The following is a 19821-nucleotide window of genomic DNA, read 5'->3' as shown; positions in this document are numbered from 1 at the left end:
TAACAATATATTAATATACAATCAATTAATGTAGGAGACACACATTTTGCGCAATGTGATCACTCAAATTAGGTTTCAAACATAAAAACAATGAACAAATGTAACACAATGCCTATATTGTTTAAAACATTTAAAAATTTTTATTTTTCTTATAAAACATAAAATAAAAAAATCACATCAAAAAGCAATATTTATCTTCAATATTACCTCTGGTAAACATCTATAATTATTTTACAAATATAATATTATCAAATACATTAACAGCTAGCGTTTTTTAGACCATACAGTTGTTTTTACAATATATAGGTAGGTATTTGAAAAAAAAAAGAAAAAATTTTGTTTCGTACAAAATATTACTTTCAGAAGTTGGAATTTTCCATGGTCAGAGGAACATGTTTTTATTTAATTTGTTTAAAAAGAACTCGTGGATCCAGGTACAAAGTAAGAGTGCTTTAAATTGTCAAAAATCATAATAATAAAAAAAAATCACAATGATTGTCCGCAAATACAAAAAAACATATGAAAAAATTATGACAATTTTATCAAATACTTGTTAATAACTTATTATTACATGAAAATATAATACTGATTCTTTGAGATTAAATTTTTAAAATTAAATGTATTAAGTAACTGTCATTTAAATTTCTTTTCTATCGGTTAACATAATTTTATTTTCTTATACTTATGCGGTAAAGAAAGACAAAACGATAAGTATAAAAATACACAAATACACTAATACATAGGTACATTTTTAAACAAACAACTGCTCTTCATACTGAATTTAATTAATGTGTAACAAGAATTAGTTTTATGATCTATTGAATAATTAAGTAGTTATTGTTATTTCAAACGAACAGATGTTGTTTTTTTTAAGTATGTAGGTAGGTACTTAAACTAAGTTAATACATATATCGAGTAGAAATTATATTTAAAAATATAATTTTTCAACCAAAAACCAAAATACAATTAATTATAATTATAATGATGACAAAATGTGAATATCAATATTTGTTCATTACTGTTATTAAAATAACGTTATAGAAGTTTAATAATTATTATGGTCTTAATTTTATACGATCACTTAATTTTATAATAATATTATAAATTATAATCATACTATGACCTACTAAATACATCACAGCACAATTTTTTTTTACAAATGTTTTTCGTTCGAAACGATTCAAAATAAAAATTCAAGAGAAAAATATATTTTACTAAGTAATTTTTGCTCTCAGTTTAAATGTACAGAAGCATATTTTATAGATGAAGTACTGTCATTGAGTAGTAGCACCAAATGAGATTACTAATTTAAGTATGGGCCAACTGTCTATACCAGTGTCAAATCTCAAGACTTTTAAAATGTGCAGTTATGTCACCTTGCCGTCTTATTTGAAATGGTGTCTTAAAGACATTATCGGGTTGTAAAAAAAAAAAATCCATTAAGTACTAACATGAAAACGGTGAGTTATGACTAGGTATTTAACTTAAAAAATATATATATATACTTTTTTAAACAATTAATATTTTATCATTCATGACAGCGATAGTGTAGACGGTTTGGTATCCGACTTCAGATTCGTGTCTGGACGAGTTGTGTCTTTTTCAGTTTTTCGGATTTCCTTAGAATCCGGGCGACTCTCCTACAAATGTAAAAACATAACAAACATTTATTTAAAACGTATGAGCTTGTGCGTTGTACTAAGGTACTGTATTAAGTACTACTTACATTGAGCTGATCAGGAGTCTGTTTTGCTTGCAAGCGGTTTTGCACAATTTTCAAATGCTTGACAATGTAGTCTTCATGCGGGGCCATCAGATGGGCCTTTTGCAGGCAAATTTCTGCGTCCTTCAGCAGGCCACGCTCCACGTACACCACGCATAGGTTGTGCATCCCTTGCGTATTGTCGGGATCCAGTTGCAGTATCCTCTGGTAACACTGCAAAGGTGACAATACGAGGTTTAAAAAAGGTGTAAAAAGGGGCTTCAGGTTGGAGCGGCTTTTCAGTGGTCGACAGACACTCACGTTTTCAGCTGCGTCTAGATCTTTGATGTTGTTGATGTAGATGTCGCCCAGCAATATTAGAGCCTTGACATGGTCTGGATGAAACCTGACCAGCTGGTTGAGGAACGGGGCTGCCTGCAGGGGCCTGTGATCGTCAGCCAGCAGTAAGGCCAGGTTGAACAGAGCGGCCCTGAAATCCTCTTTGATGAGGATCGCCTGACGGAACCAGTGTTCCGCCGCCGGTACGTCTCCTTCATCCATAGCCAGCATGCCCAGGTTGAAAAACACCCGTTCGTTCTTTTGACCCTGAAATCACAAAAAAAAACACATATTACATTACGATTGCGCCGTCGCTCCTTGGTTTTTACAACGCATACGTTTGACAGGAGCCTGAGGAGTCTCTTCTCGGCGAGTTTTCTCAAGTTCGCCTGCCCCAACTCTTGGAGCAGTATGGCCGAGTTGAGCAACGCCTGTTCGTGGTCCGGATCGAATTCCAGAGCTTTGTCCAAGTAAGCCAACGCCTGTGAATGTTTACCCTGTTCCAAAAGCACGACGCCCAGCTGAAAAGTGAAAAGGAACAAGGTAAGCAACTTTTATGTCTTGTAAAAGGTTTAGTCTACATCATACACGGCGGGCGGGTGCGCGATACTCACATTGTAATATATGTCCGGGTTGTCGGTGTCGTAGAATAAAGCTCGTTCGTACACTTCTTGCGCCTCTTTCGTTCTGTTGAGCTTGAGCAAAACGTCGCCGCGGTTTATGTACGCTTGCGTGTAATCGGACCGCATGCTGATGGCCTGCCGGTACAGCATGTCCGCCTCTTCCAGACGCGTCTGGTTCTTAGCGATCAGGTTGGCCAAGTTCAACAGGACGTTCAGATGGTTGGGAGCTATGCGGGCTTGGTACGACTCGCCAGGTTTGGCTTTGGGCAGCAACGATTTGGCCTGTGAATATACGCAATCGTAAATATCAGTCGCGGAACTCTAATTTTACACACCGAACTCTCAGCGGTTACGTTACCTCTAAGTAAGCGTCCTCGGCTTCCTTGTACATTTTTAGATGGTTATACGTACGGCCGACATTTATGTGAGCTCCGATGTCGTCGTGCTGTACGCTGAAAAAAATAATGAAAAACAATAGTAACAAACCACGTCCTAACGATAAAAAACAACGTGATCGTGATTCTCGTCCTTTGTTTATACCCTAGACGTCCTTAGGGATTTTTTTTAAAAATCACGTATTACCCATAAAATAATTACATATAAAAAGTAAGTAATTATATGAAAAAAATGTATCTAACGTTATAATAATAACATGTCTACATGTGTAGAAAATATTATGTCATTAATATTAACAATATTATATTAATACAAATGTATTTATCACATAATATAATATGCTGTTGAGAATTGTAGTTGCAATCCTGGAGCTTTTCTATTTGCATACAGTTTTTCAACACGAATCCAAAATATTAATTTATTGGAATTTTTGTATTTTAACTATAAACATAGTAACACACCGCGAATAGTTTCACACATGACTTATTTATTATACTACCGTGACTAATTTTGACAGTTAAAAACAAATAAAACGGTTTATATTTGTTTAAAATAATTTTGTGGCACCCCGGGATCAGGTTGATTGGTACTTGTATATATTATAGACCATCTGTCACTCACCTGACGGCCTTGTTAAAGTACGCAAGAGCTTCTTGGAACCGATTCTCAGCTTCCAAGGCGTGTCCGACGTTGTTGTACAGTTTGGCATTCAGCTTATTCACTTTCAACCCGGAAGTGAATATCGCGTACTCGGATGACCAGTCCGAATTCCTCGTGTAGGTTTTCACCACGTGGGTCACAAAGATGACGGCGACCGCTGTCAACACCAAACGTGACTTGCTGCACGGAACAAAACGTTAATGAACCGATCGGTCGTAACGAACCCATCAAGGCCTCTTAATCCTTACCATTTATCGATTACGAGTCCCAAACCGTAGGCGACGAGCATACAGAATCCCATTGACGGCATGTACAAGACGCGTTCCGCTACGACGAATCCCACTGGAAAGAACATGTTCGATGCGGGGAGGAACGGCAGAACGGTCAATCCCAAACTCTGAAATAGTCAAGTTATAATAAAATTATTGTAGTTGGGTACTTGTGTGTATAGGTTTTTTAACCGTCAATTTGATTCACTTTGAATTTTTTTTAATACAATTGTATTTGCACGCATTACAATACATATTATAGGACTAAAGTGCTGTTGCTTTTTTTTTCGGGCTACGAGATTAATTGCTAAATACCTAATCTTGATATTATTTTCACGAAACTACTAAAAAAATATTAAAAGATTATAGGTATCTAATTACAATTTGAAAATTTGGCATTAAATTATTTTGAGAGTTTTCACTTATTTTATATCACTAGTCGACATAGGTATAATTTTACGTTTTTATTAATAAATATTTAGTTAACAATATTATAAAAAAAGAAAAAAAACTTTTTAGTAAAATATTTGTATTTATGGATATCGCATACATATTTGGTACTTTTTAAGTGTATTAAGTTCTGACGAGCCCTGTAAAGTTGAATAATTTGTGGAAATAAAACCCCGCAGCAATTTGAAACATTTTATTGTTGGCGAGTTCTGCGATCTTCCGGCTACAACAAAACGGGATTGGAAAGTAGACCGTAAGATGATCAAAGTTCACTATATGAGCAAATATCTCGATAAAACAATAACAAAAAAAAAATAATAAAAAATTTCAATAATTATGATACTGCTCACCAAAAATATTTTAATAGGAAAAGAAAACGTTAAATCGATTGTATACATAGGTACTACAATTAAGACACTTCAAAGGAGTTGATATAAAATCAGATTACGAGGATGTAAATAATATATACTATTATTGTACGCATTACGCCCAATTACCATATACCGCAGTTATAAAATATGTATACACTCTGATTACGGCAGGTTTAACGGTTCGCAAACAAAACGATATAACCTTTTCGACCAAAGTATAATATTTTGACGGGTGATTTTGCTTGGCGGAAAGTCTCGGAAAGTTGTCCGTAAACAGGTTGTGTATACCTATAACTACCGATAATGACTTAACATGGTGTATTTACCATGATGACAACGATGCGTTTGGTTCGATTCGACGTGGTGAACGCCGTGTACACGAGCGCGATGATCACGGTGTATGTGGCCAATGTCGCCAGGTTCCTGGGATCCGACGTGGATTCGACCAGTGGTATGGTACCCATGGTCCAGTCGCAGCACAGGTCGCACGGGAATATCAGTAACCAAGCGTTCACGCTCACCAGGTAGTTGTAGGTCAGCTGTCTCGCTGGCCAATCCGACACGCTGGCTGGGTTGTCGAACCTTTAAAATACAATAATTTCACTCTGTTAAACCATGTGGGTAGGCACATGCAGTCGTTATTTACGCTGATTGCCAAATCAGAATACGGTGCACAAGAATTGGTTTTGTGACGACTTGACACAGGTACAGTGAAACCACCTCCTTTTAACGGAATCACTATCAGTGTCTACTGATTTTTTTGTTATAAAGGAGTTTCTGTTGTAAGACGAGGATTTACTGTACACCAGGTAATTATTTTACCACTCATTGTTTCAAAAAGTATTAATGATTTTGAAAAAAAATTCCACTTGGTTTTAAGTCTTTGAAAAACAATGTTCTTTTAAAAAAATACATATATTTTTAAATGTTTATTTATTAAGCCTTATCGTGGTTTTACGTTTTATACTTTTTTGAATGACAAAATACAGTTTAATTTCATATTCTGCTTCGGAAAATGAAATCAAAACAAATTATAAGGATACAAAAGATTACTCGAAATCACGTATAAAAAATATTTTCAAAAACATTATTACATTTTGAAACAATGATAAATGAATCACTGTGTATATATGTAACTAACATGATTATACGATTCGATGAAGTGAAAAAAAAGAACGAATAATATAGTATTTAAATGGCAATAATATTTTAACATTAATATTGTGGTTATACAAACATATACTTATGATGTTAAAATATTATTATTATTATTTTAATTTGTGTCTTTTTATTGAAAACAGATTTGTATAAACTGCGTTAACAAACAGTATTTTTTTTTTCAAATATAAACGGTAAGATAATTAATCGAACAAACATTTTGTCGAGATTAATGATTCAATATTATAATATCTCCCTCGTCAGAGAGAAATAACAAATATTTTTCAAATTAAATTTTTAACTTAAATTGCATTTCAGATATTTATGGTCGAATATTAAAGATTACGCGATGTATTATTTCGATTCAATAAAAAACGATAAAAATAATATATATATTATATATATACCGTGCCGATACATTTTGCCCTCACATTTTTGGATATACTAGCCGAATTTCAAAACGTTTTTTTCGCATAGTTTTCCATGCACGGAAGTAGTATGTCAATGCCAATAAAACGCACACGCCCATATCCTGTCGGTTTATTTTCGATTTTCATTATGACGCGCGCATATATACTACATAAGTATATTATATAATATTATATACATCTGCAGTTCGAAAATCGATTTATGTCGCATAACTCCTCGTCGTAGGCCCGGTAAACCTATAATATACGCAGTTGATTATACATAAACGACTCCGGAAACACGATATAGTATATTTCATCGTAACGGATGCCGAATTGTGAAAATCGGTCGCCTCCCCAAAAATAAAAATCCAACGCGTCGATCCCTGCCGATAGGTATTATAATGTATATGCAATTACAGATGCCGAAATGTATATTATTATAGATGTGGTTGCAGACATGGGCGGATCTAGAGAGGCAACATTATGGGGGTGGAAAATTTCGGGCTCACTCGGATGTCGATAGATATATGTGACGATATACGTGACCTACGCGGTTCTTCGGTGAAACAAATTCTTTTAACTACGATTAATTTATGTTTAATTTTTATAAATTACAATGCAACTTATTCTATTGGTTTATCATATAAATTTGATAATTTTTGAAATACGCATCGTTTGCTCTGCACATTGACTGCCTACCGCACGATTATACACCAGTTCTAGAGAAATTAAATTTAGAGGTGTAGAAGAACAAACGCTAACCTAGTTTTCTCATCGAAACTCATGAGCGGGGAAGTTGATACTCCTGATATGTTAGCGAGGATAGATTTTAATGTTCCCGGTGCTATAATTTGCGTAATGTTTCTCTTTCCGTGTCCCGTTCTGTGCGATAAATTATTTATATAACGACCCCGTTTTGCGAATGATAAAATTAGCAAATGGGACCCATAACTTCTAAACAATTATTTTTTTGTATCAAAATGTTTTTTATTATATATTATTATCTTTAAGTGCCAGGTGTGTGTATTATCAAATTATTAATTATTAATGTTGTGTATTAAAATGTCAAGGACCTGTCCCGTTTATTAATATAATAAATAAATAAATAAATAAATAAATAAGGGATATGGAAAAAACGCAGGTACCTATAGTGTCTATAGGCAGATAAAACCAAAATACTCCACCGACTATATTTTGGGATTCTACATTCGAGCTTCATACCAAACACACACAATTGTACGATAAAAAGTGATACAAGTAATCAATCGGTTTCAAACAATTATTAGTCTAAACAAGAACGCCTTTCCCGGTAGAAATTTAACTTTCAGTCAACTGAAAACAATATTGAAAAATAGATGTAGGAAATAAATGGATGGAATGAATATTAAAAAAAAAAAAATTACAATGAAAATCATATTTTTTTTTAACGAGGTTGAACGTAATATCTTATGTACCTACAAAATCGTATAAATTCTTTTTCGCACAAACAGCTCATTTTCCAGCGTTGTCAGTTAATAATATGCATTGTTTACACCCGTCGTATTATAACTCGAGACAATTATGAATGTATTTCTAACTATCTGCATTTTTGAGGACCCATAATAATGTATAATGACATTTCATTAAAACTGAAGTGATTTTGGGTAAAACAGGGCCTGCATACATAACGATAATAATAAAATAATAGAAAATAATAGTAATATGAATTGCGTCGACGGTTTTGCGACCATATTATTATATAGTATAATATTATTATCTATTATTTTGAGGGGTGTCTGATGATGACGCCACTGCACACGACAACAGTTTAATATAATGTTATACAACCATGATATATACGTATGTGCGCACGTGTCATTACATAATATAGTTAACAATACATATATATATATATATATATATTATAACGTATATACCGAGAGTATAATATTATGGTATATAAAGGTAGGTACATAAAATATGGTTGCGTCACTCGCGTACTGTATAATTCAGATGAACTTCCAAGATATTATTTGTTTCGCTCGCGCCCCATCAACGACGGTACATGAATAATTAGCGGTGATGTTTTTGAGGGCATACAGAAGGGGAGTGTATAGGGTAGAGTGTAAGGGTGTATACCCGTTTTGGTAATTGGTGGGTTAGCCTACACCCTGCAAAGATATTAAAATTTGCACATGTACCATCCTCGTATAGCTTAATTTTTTTTTTTAATTATGTAATCCATGTTCTATATTATTATATTTATTTTTATATGACATATTTTATCAATCGTCTATTACAGCGATTCTAAACATTTTTTTATCCTCATATCACCGACACGACATTTTCATGTACCACTTGCCCAAATAACCTTTTTTTTCCGTATCTAAAATGTAAACGTTATTTTCAGGAACGGAAATCAATTTTGTTAGGAACTGCAAAATTATGACAGTATCTAAGCATTTAATGCACCAAAATAAAATTAAATATTTTGTAAAATAATTACTCATATTATTACCAATATCAAATACACCAAAAAATATTTTATGTAAATAATGATTCATTCCATTTTTTTTTATAAAAGAAGATTTTCTTCGGATACCAGTATACCACCAATATGCATTTTCCAAGGACCACAGGCTGAGCAACGCTGATCTATTAGTATTATTAAGACTGTAATATTTTAAGTGTAGAACGTATTATTGGTATCGTTTGTGGGTGTGATTTTTGCAGTTTTTTTGTAAAATGTCGACGTTGCCGCCATCAAAAAGTAACAATTATATAATTAAATAACTATCATTTTAAATTGTATAAAAAGTTGAATCTGATCTGCGTGGATGTTAAATAGTTTGTAATACTTAGGAACATAAATAAAAAAAATCAGGTAAATTGATGTCGCTCGGCTGTACAGTAGGTTACAAGTGGGTCACTGTATAATTGGTTGTAATAAATTTGAATTCGATGATATAATATCATTGTATACGAAAATCGATTCTGAGCAGAGACGGTTTGTCATTTATTATAGCTTTTAAGTTGAATTAATATTATAAATTACAACAAAATAACTAAAATCGTTTTTCTATGGCGATAAACATAGCGTTAGAAATTAAAATCCCGTTTTTAGCGCTTTTTTGTAAATTTTCGGTGGTTTTTCCCGTGGCACTAAATAACTACTGATAAAATCGGAAAATGACCACTTTAATGTACCATCTTGATCCAATTTTCTAAAAGATAAGGTATGTGGAAAACAAAGCACTCCTTCTGGTAGAAATTTTGTATACAGAATAAAAAAAAAAAAACACCATTGTAAAACCACTAGCTTCCTCGCTCCGCTAAAGAATCTTAAATGTAGAAAAATGGGTACCAAAAAATGTAATTTTGTAAAATTTTTGAAATTGTAAATGTAAGACTTTTAAATGTAAGAGATCAATATATTATTATTGTCTTGGCTTATTGAATAGTTGAATGAAACTAGCTGTGTCAAGTTAATAAAATGCCAATATGCATAGAATATTTGCATAATTGCCTTAAAATCATAAATGTGGGTATATTTATTTTTCCGATAACACCACTGAACATTGGAGGGGCAAAAAAATTATTTCAACGTTGGAAGAAGTGTCAATTAGTTGCACGCACACACAATTATAAAGGAGCACAACACACAGAAATTGAGAAAATAGTTAGTTTTTTTTTTTTTTAATGTGAAAGAACGTTCGATTCTAAGAAAAACGGTAAAAGTCTAACTTTTTACTCGTATTATTCAACGCGATAGTTACGAGGAATTTAAAAAAAACTCATGACGACATCGTGCCGCCGAGTTCACCGTATTTGACTACTTATCTTATACATGTAAAAGTTGCTCGCTTCACAATTTACAAGCTACGTTTAAAGTATATTTTCGAATTTTCGTTGTACGACGTAGTACAGAGATGTATTTTTTTATGCTCTGAAGACGTTAGTGGAATATTTCTAGTGTCTATTTTATTTTTTTTTTAATATTTAAAATCTTATGACTGTAATTTTGTGAACATACGCCGCTTTACAGAAGTGTTTTTAACAAAAATATTTAATTTAAGTATTCTTAATAATAATAATAATAAAAAAAAACTAAACAATAGAATATATTTTAAGTCTAATAATTCGCTATATTTTCGTCGTTACCATAAATAATTACATATTTTACCAAAATCAAACATTTTGTTTTTTTTTTTTTAAATGTTTTAATAGAGAATATACAATCATATATACAAATGCATAATAAGAATATGTGCTACAATAAATTTAGAACATGAAGAGGGTGAGGGAAGAAACCATCCAGTGATCGCACTTCCTTAAAATCAAACATAATAAATAACATTTTTAGTTTGGTAAATGGTAAGTCACCGTGCAAAGTGAGCGCTAACTAACTAATTTAACGAGCTCTTTCTTTACACGTGTATATAATATGAGCATTTGTGGCGAGCCCAGCCCATTGACATCACGGAGGTATTCTCAAGAATATCCTATAATAATATCTCCTTAAAAAATATTTTTGTTTTCATCAGATTTTGACCCACGTCTGTTTTGTTTTGGATTCATAATATATATTTTTTCTGTCAGTCAGCAAAATTTCGGATAGTAAGCATACTTCGATTTTTGAGACCGCATCTTTTCTGATAGGAAGTGAATATAGTTGGTACTTTAGGGAGGTCAAAGTCTAAAATCTCAAGTAGTTTTAGAAAGCGTCGAGAAAAACTACCGACAAATTACGAAAAACCACTAAAAATGGGATTTTAATTTCCAACGATTTGTGTATCACCATACCAACGAATAAATAATAATAATATTATAAGGACTACGCTAATCGCTCACAATCGTTTTTCATATACAATGGTTTATCATTATATTCATATATAACACATCCATTACAACTACTGTACAGCAGAGCGGTACCCACTTGTCCACCTCTTTTATAGTTCTGACTATAGGTACGATAGTGTTTAACATATAATAACAATTTTAAGAAACCATTTTTTGTGTAGGTACTCCTTTCAAGAATACGTTGGCGATTATCTGGTATACAATATAATATGGTATGTACCTGGTAAACACGGGTAGCTTGGAGCCCATGATTTTCAGCCGGAACGCCAATAGCGCACACGTGGACAGGAACAAGAACGCCATCCGCTTGACCGCGTCCGACGGTATGGCCTGCAGCCCACCGAACGAGCCGGAAGTCGCGTTTCCGGTGCCGTTTTTCGGCGAACCACCTCCTCCTCCGCCACCGGTGGCCGACTGTCCGCTGTTCACGGCCATGGACAGCCTGAACGAGTTAATCAAGTCCTTCGGCCTGATCTGAAACAGTTAAAATTGAACCTTATAGCATATCGTGTACCGAGTTCTGACCCATTGCACGAGTCTCCTGAGACATTTATACATTTGATTTTTAGCAACATAAACATTAATCGGGTAGGTAATTTTGACATATAATAACCATGGACATTCGGGGTAGTAATATCAACTAAATATGTTACATAAAATAATTAAAGATTATTAACTATTACCTCATAAAGATTTTTATTTATTAAGAAGGTACCTAATTAAAAGATATAATCATCACACTATACTAAATGTGTTATTATAAGCGTTTTAAACATTTAGAAGCCAGAAATAATGACTGTGATAATAATAATGATGGGAAAAAAATTATGGTTCTTATTTTTCCTGGTAAATTCAAAATACAAAACAAACATTTAATTATTCGCCATGCAAAAATCATTACAAATTAATTAAAAAAAAAAAAAAAAACAAAATAATTTTACACATTTTTAAAAAGTTAAAACAAACATCATTATGTACTTTTTATTGTTGATAAATTAGCTTTACCTATAGGTACTTATTTTTACATGAAAACCTATTATATATGGTACCCAGAATAATACAATACACTTGTCGATTAGCATTTAAATATATGCACGTCTCATTTTGTATTGCGAAATCATTCGTTTGTACCTACCCTTGATCACCATATTAATTCGTAACTTATATTAATGAATTTATTTCATTGGTGTTTTCAGCAATTTTTCGTAATCCAAAATCGGAAATATCTTAACAATTATTATTACAGAACGCATTATTATTGACATCAATATAATATTTAAATAAATAAATATTTGTTTGTAGTTTGAATATCGAAAAGCTGACTACAGTTGGGTACGAATCACGGCAGGTTGAATAAATTAATACTAGTTTTATTTTTAATATTTCCGTGATAAAGATCTACTTTCTACACAAAGAACTATTTTGTGTGTGTGTTTTTTTTTAACTACAACAAATGCGTGGGTAGCTCCAACAGTTCCAAAAATTACGAAAATCAATAAGATAAATTACGGCAGTTTGGAATGAAAAAAATGGTATGCATATTGCATTGGGTTGAAAAAACTTTATTAAAAACGATACCAATAACAACTTAAATGACGAAAAATTATTAATTTAAATAAACAATGTTAGTGATGTTCCCATTAATTTATTACTCTGAAAACATGTATATTTTTTTTAAATTTATTTTTAAGTTAAATATTTATCGGTTTAAAATTACTATTACTATTATATATATAGTTATAGGAATAAAAAATATTATGTAATTGAATATTTTTACTTTTATATGCAAATAAAAACCGTTCTCTACAAGACGTATTATTATACTATGAATACTATTTGAAGACGGATTACCGTTAGCTAGAGAACAATGATACACAATTTGTTGTTGGGCTGTTGAAATTCTCTGTCCGGGGCGATTTCCCACCGCGGTAATCCTTTAAATACGTGCGACCTGGTGTACGTGTATAAGTTTATTGTACCTATATATACTTTTAATGTTAACGAGTATACCGTCCGTATACAGGGTGATTCACCGTGGATTCTCATTCCCGTCATTTATCCTATACAAATTAATTTATTAAAATTCAAAATGTTTGGATGTTTCTAAATAGGTAAAGACTTTAAAGACCGTATTCTTTATATTTCGTACTACTCAATGAGAAGACGTGTTTCCACGGTGATACAAACTTATGTGTTTCAGATAAGAAACTCTCGCATCCCTTCTTCTTGAATGTAAATTATTTGGAGGATTTTTTTTTTGTAAAAAGTCAATGCACATATCTGATTTGAAATTTGAAAGAGTTGTTTCTCAGTTATCAAAATAATACTAAGTCTTTAAAAATGGTTTTACAAAAATATAAAATAGATTCAATATCGGACCATTCGTGTAAATTATAAATATTAATAATTATTTTATTCAAATATCCCCATAGCCTCAAAAACTACTCGTTCGAATTTTGATTTCGACACAACGAAATGTTCAGAAAAGCCGTCCGCCTCATAATTCACAGTAGAAAATGGTGGGAGGGGAGTGCAGGAGGCCTCGTTTGAAAATCGGGAGATCCTGGACACCTGCTTCTATTAATCGGTACGAAGGAATCTCAAGAATTTGAAAATACCGTGCACGATCTTTGAGTACCTATATTTCAAAATGTTTTGAACGGACTGTAAGAAAAAAAAAGTTACGGTGCGAACACGCTCGGCGAGACATCCTGTACCTATACTATATACGAGTCCTCGTCGCGGGTGGTCAACTAAATCGGTCGGTCGTGCACGGCACACGCACGTCCGTCGTCGTGGGTTTATCACCGAAAACGTACGTCTATTATTCCCACTCGCGCCATTAAGCCCACACACGCACGCACGAACACACACGGCATTCGTCGTGTTTCCTACGGCTACGGTGCACGTGCGAGGGGCCCCTTTTATATAAATTATTACGATCCGACGGCGGTGAGAAACAATCCGCGGGCGAGACGAGATTTGCGACGAGGGGAGCGACGCAAAGAAAAAAGAAGATTAAATAAATTTTTATACGCAGACGATATCTTTCTTATTGTTATTACTTTATTTTTTTTTCACCCTCCCTTCCAACGCGTGTTTCTCCATCTCCTTATTTCGAAAGTGTTCCGCTTCAGCGTTTCCGCCCTTGCTCGGCGCACAATTTAATATTTCGCAAACTTCCGGCGCACGCAAATCGAAAGTTTCTTCCGTAGGTATACTGCACGGTAATATTATACACAGCTATATATACTTGGGTACGAGGGGTTTTCGAAATTTTTTTCTCTCCTCGAGGGCACGCAAAAGTAAATACCTGTGGGCACTATTATAGCGACAAGACGTCGGGGCGAACATGGCGTTCGAAAACCGCGACGACACTCGACAGAAACGACCTTTTGCATATCCGTTTATTCAGATTATCGGTGGTGGTCAATTGCGCCTGATCCCTAAGTCAAGTACGAGTTGCGGCCACGTAATAATTACCACTTCGTATCAGATTGACCTAGTGGTCTCCCAAAACTATGTTTTCTTTTTATTGTTTTATTGTCTTTACATTTATGTGGTTTTTTTTTAATTAAACTGTCTTATTACTTATTGTTTAAGGCGTTGTCGTCTGTTGTCTGATATAAACGCTATTAATTGTTCACATGTTTTCTTTGCTTTTAATCCTTTACCTTACTTCTGCATCTCATGCAAGTATCATGTATTGAACTCGAAGTAACACATCAACGAAGTCGTAGATAATAGGGCAGTTGCAGTGATGGCGCGAAATTGTGGAGGATTTTAAGCGTATTGTATATTTTAAATTTTTACCACCCTTCGTTTAACCAAAATAAGCAGCAGAGGCCATTAATAATTATTAATTATAATATTTTCCATGCCATAATATTTGTGTTGAGGTCTTACGACTATATATATATTTATACAACCACCCTCTCATTTCAGACATGAAGCAAGTCATTGCTTCAAATAATCCTATATCCCGCACCACTGTGTTAAGACGGCCAACGACATACATAATATTTAGTTTTCAGTGAACAATTTCACAAATGTTAGTTGTACGGTTGCAACTATAACTGTGCCTAAATACTAGGGGGGCCATGGAGTCCGGTGTATTATTCCCCAGGCCACACATACAGCTAAAAGGCGATTTATCGGGCTGGAATTCACAGACGTCGGTGGACTACAACTCATCCACAGCCAAGATGATTTCGTGGGGTGGTGCAAATGCACGTCGGTCGTGGGTGCCATCAATATTTCTAGACTCCGATAAGTGGTTTGCGTTTGCGATTGCACGCAGAAACGATGGGAGAAAACCGCCTGAATTATGCGATACACACATGTGACGTGTGTGTCTAGTTTAAGGGATTTTCGAAATTGATAATATTATCAACGCGCGTGACGAATCGTCATCCGAGGGGCTGACGGCCGGGGCGCGCACGAAAACACGTCCAAACGATTTTATCCGCAAACGAAATTAAACAAAAAAAATTGACGGCAAAAACCAGCGCATAACATTAACGCTTTTTTCCAATTCAGTTTTACTATACCCTTTTATATTTATTTTTTTACCCGCGCGCGTTCATGGTATGATATATATATATATTATATTAATATGATATATATATATTTGTTTTATTGTATATACGAGTGATTTATTGTTTTTGGCATAAACTTGTACCACGCGGGCGTCGGTAGTAAAGCATTCAAATATATATTTTGGGCACCGAAATACTATTCCGCGGGAAGCCTTTTTTGTTCGGTATTATTTATTGATATCTTTATAATTCGTCCCGATTTTATCGGTGATTGAATAATAATAATAATAATAATAAAAAAGTTTAATGGTTCGCACACCGCGATTAAAAATTAAAACAACGGATATAGATTTTTAAAAAGCGTTGTCGGGTACAACGTCTAAAACGGACGAACAAAAAAAAAATAATAATAATAATAATAATAATAATAATAATAATAATAATAAATCTCATCGGCACGAGTATTATGTAAAGAGAAAACCTTTTATTTTTTTCACATTGTACGCCAAGAAAATGTTATATTATATATAAGCACCTACGTTTACCGAACTGCAAAAGATGTATTTCCAACGAATTCTATTAGACTACTCACGGGCCCCCTAGACCACGACGGTTTTTTTTTTGTTTTTTGTTTTTTTTTTTATTTATTATCATTCATTTTTTTCTTCTTCGTTTTAGCCAATCGAAAATACGAGTATATAATATATATATTTCCCACATTGTAACAAATTCAGTAGAATAAATGTTGCTATCTTTACACTAAACCCCAAGGAAATCTGTTCAGAAATGTATTTCCCATCTTCGCGTAAATCCCATAAATCTTGCCACGCTGCACTTTTACCTCCAGAGTAAACGACGAATTTTCACTCGGTTTAGGTACACGCAATATGCATAAATGTTTTGACCTACATATGTAAAAGTCAGATTTGCGCTGGAGCGCAATTGGTTTATTATTCGAGTGAATTTAAGTACGACTACAGTAAGTCTGCGATGGGATAGATGCCAACGCACATGACACACAAACTTGACATTTGGCAAAGAGCCGTCTTACAGCGGCAAAGGCCTTTTTGTCATTTTGATGATTATCTGTATCGCGGGGCATTTGTCTCAGATACGCGACAGAAACCGCGTTTTATTTTTGCTCTTTATATTATTATTATTGTTCGCGTTACCTCGCATATTGTTTCTACACACGAGTGCAAAACATTTGCCTAACTCGAGTGCCGTGTTTGCAACTTGTCGATATCATATTTTAAATATTACATTATTATTATCACTGTCGTAAATTAAACAGTGTACCTAATAATATTATAATGCCATAATATATTATTATACAGAGTGATCCATTTAAGTGTTTACGCTGATTATTTCGAAAATATTGTTTATTAATAATTCGACAACATTTCCGAAAAAAATTATATTTTTACTATTTTGAATGACAACATACCTACATTTTGTATTTTATATTCCGAAGCCATATATTATATTGAGTATTTTTATATACGGAGATAAAATTTCGGAGAAGTATTTCGTTATGTAAGAGTACTTAATGTATCGATGAGCGGAGTAGGGTAGTACGTGGATAACGCCGCAAAATGTTGGCCTCTACTCCGCTAATCTAAACTTTAATTACTTATAAATAATGAACTACTTCTCAGAAATTTGATTTATATACTCCAAATAATATTCTGTTTCGGAACATGAAATTAAAAATGTATGGTGTCATTGAAAAAAGTAAAAACTTGAAAATTATTTTTATTTCCGAAACTTTGTTTTTAAATAATGTCAAATTGTGAAAAAAAATTAAAAACTTTTCGAAATAATGAGCGCAGATACTTAAATGGATCAAAAATATTAAATACAATATTATAGTTATATAGTATTATTATTAATCATCCAAATCAACGAGTTTTAGAAAAGCTTCATCTATATAAGAAAATATATTATGATCCACGATACATCGTATATTATATTATAATATAATATATACGTTTTTTCCCCGTTTGTTTGATCGTTTGGAAGGTATTTTTAAATAGCATTATGCAAAATGTTTTTCTTTTTTTTAATATATATATAAATTATAATTGAATTCAGCAGAACAAACAATTTTGTTTCGCGAGTAAAGTAAAAAAAAAAAAAATAAGCAACAAAAACAATTATAGAAAATAAGTTTACGGGAAGCTTTGTATTTAAGACAAAAGTGTTTCACGACCGTACCGTACTTGAGACGACGACTACTGCGCTGCTGCCGCCGCCGCCGGAGCAATTGATTCGATTTTAAATTATTTTCTCTCATAAACGATAATTATTCTCGTTAAGGAGTTAGCGAAATATAAATAATAATCGTGTACGTATTATTATACAGCCTTATCCGGTATACGCACTCGAATATTAATGATCGTCCGGCGAATCGCTGTCGACCTCAATTCCTGTTACGAGGCGAAGTCTTGTAATTAATCACATTATACACGCACTAGAAAATCGGTTTAACCGTTTACAAAACACAAAAACACGAAAAAAAACCTATCTCTTGCGATAAAAAAAAACTAGAGACTTCGAGAACAGATTTGTTACGCTCTGCTGTTGTTGTTGTTTTTTTGATGTAAATCAGCATACGAATAAGGGACGGTATAGTATACTACATCATATAATAATAATAATACGCACTACGTGGTTAAATTTGAAATAATATTTGGCCTCTCGTCTTAACAATTTATTTTATCGTCCTCGTGACGATATTACATTATTTTTCGGGAGAACAGCCACGCCGCCGCCGCCATCTCTCCTTCGTCCGCGAACGTTCCGCATAGCTCTCCGCAGATTATTACGACGTCAATAATTTGTATCTGCCCCGGTCGTTGTTTTCGGGACGGTGTCTCGGTGGTATATGTCGTGGTGGTAAAATATAATATTATAAATATATATAGAGGCGATTAAGTGAGCGGCGCTAAATTAGCACGTTTTCCGCGAAATTAATAAATACAATAATATACCGGGTGATTCTTTTATCAATTGAACAATCATTATTTCAAAAGCACAAACGTTTTTGGAAAAAAATATTTCAATTGGTCTCTATAGTCGTTAAAAAATAACAGTTTAATATATATATATATATACATAAATATATTTTTATATTTTTATGAGCATTTCGAAAGGTACATAAATATTGAATTTAGGACAAGTAGTTTATGAGTATTCAAAGTATAAAGATGAGTGAAGTGGAGTGGTTCGCACGGTTACCCCGCAAAACTTTGGTCCACTACTCTCATCCACTCATCAAATCTTTAAATACTTACTTATAAGTTGTAAGCAGCTACTCATCGTAAATACAATTTTCATGTATCCAAATAATACTCGGAAAAATATTCTGCTTTGGAAGAGTTAATTAAAACTGTATGTTCTCATTATAAAAAGTAAAAAAATTAAAAATTATTAGGATAAAAATATTTTGAAAAACATTTATACTTTTTATACTATTATCCTTCATTGAATGAATCACCCAGTTCATATATATTATTCTAATTTCAAGAAAATTAATTAGGTAGTTAAGGGTTTGTGACAAAGTAAAAAATTATGACTCAATACATTTCACCCCTCCCGAATTATATAATTTATATGCACATTACGCAAAATTACTGGTTTATAATTGCCACGTATACAGCATTTAGACACTGTTTTCATTTCCGTTATTGCCATTACAGGATCTTAAGTAGCATCCGACCGTCGCCGAACTACGATGGTAAATTACTTTGAACAATAACTGCGACAATCGGGTTTTGTGTGTTAGTATATACAGGGTGATTCTTTTATCAAACAACACTCATTATTTCAAAAAGTGTAAGTTTTTTTGTAAATATTTTTTTACATACTTTCAAGTCGCTTATAAAACAACATTTTTCTTAAAAAATTATATTTTTAAATATTTTTTATCCTTATAATTTTTTAAGTTTTTTACTTTTTTGAATGACAACATAGGGTTTTAATTTTTTATTCCATAGCAGAATATTTTTCTTAATATTTTGATACATGAAAATCGAATTTGGGACGAGTAGTTTATGAGTTATAA

The 19821-nt window shown here is 33.1% G+C and overlaps 1 protein-coding gene and 1 long non-coding RNA gene across 2 annotated transcripts in view; one reads left to right on the top strand and one right to left on the bottom strand.

Moving 5' to 3' along the window:
• Nucleotides 1–1478: 1478 nt before the first annotated feature.
• The window catches only part of LOC100164732 (protein O-mannosyl-transferase TMTC3), a 63459-nt gene continuing 45116 nt past the window's right edge, over nucleotides 1479–19821 (bottom strand). Inside the window, exons 7-16 of the mRNA XM_001947305.5 lie at nucleotides 11438–11691; nucleotides 5137–5392; nucleotides 3969–4117; nucleotides 3682–3900; nucleotides 3023–3116; nucleotides 2656–2946; nucleotides 2380–2562; nucleotides 2024–2308; nucleotides 1727–1936; nucleotides 1479–1640 (exon numbers count right to left, since the gene is read on the bottom strand). Coding sequence (XP_001947340.2) covers nucleotides 1533–1640; nucleotides 1727–1936; nucleotides 2024–2308; nucleotides 2380–2562; nucleotides 2656–2946; nucleotides 3023–3116; nucleotides 3682–3900; nucleotides 3969–4117; nucleotides 5137–5392; nucleotides 11438–11691 — 2049 coding nt within the window. The 3' untranslated portion in view covers nucleotides 1479–1532. The remainder of the gene's footprint in view (nucleotides 1641–1726; nucleotides 1937–2023; nucleotides 2309–2379; nucleotides 2563–2655; nucleotides 2947–3022; nucleotides 3117–3681; nucleotides 3901–3968; nucleotides 4118–5136; nucleotides 5393–11437; nucleotides 11692–19821) is intronic.
• On the top strand, nucleotides 2483–11908 carry LOC115034337. Its single transcript, XR_003839708.1, has 2 exons — nucleotides 2483–2584; nucleotides 11379–11908. It is a non-coding gene; the product is annotated as an uncharacterized LOC115034337 (long non-coding RNA).

This window comes from Acyrthosiphon pisum, chromosome A2 (assembly GCF_005508785.2).
Source record: "Acyrthosiphon pisum isolate AL4f chromosome A2, pea_aphid_22Mar2018_4r6ur, whole genome shotgun sequence".
NCBI lineage: Eukaryota > Metazoa > Arthropoda > Insecta > Hemiptera > Aphididae > Acyrthosiphon > Acyrthosiphon pisum.
Note: the sequence above shows the minus strand (reverse complement) of the source record. Positions and strands in the feature narration are given on the sequence as shown.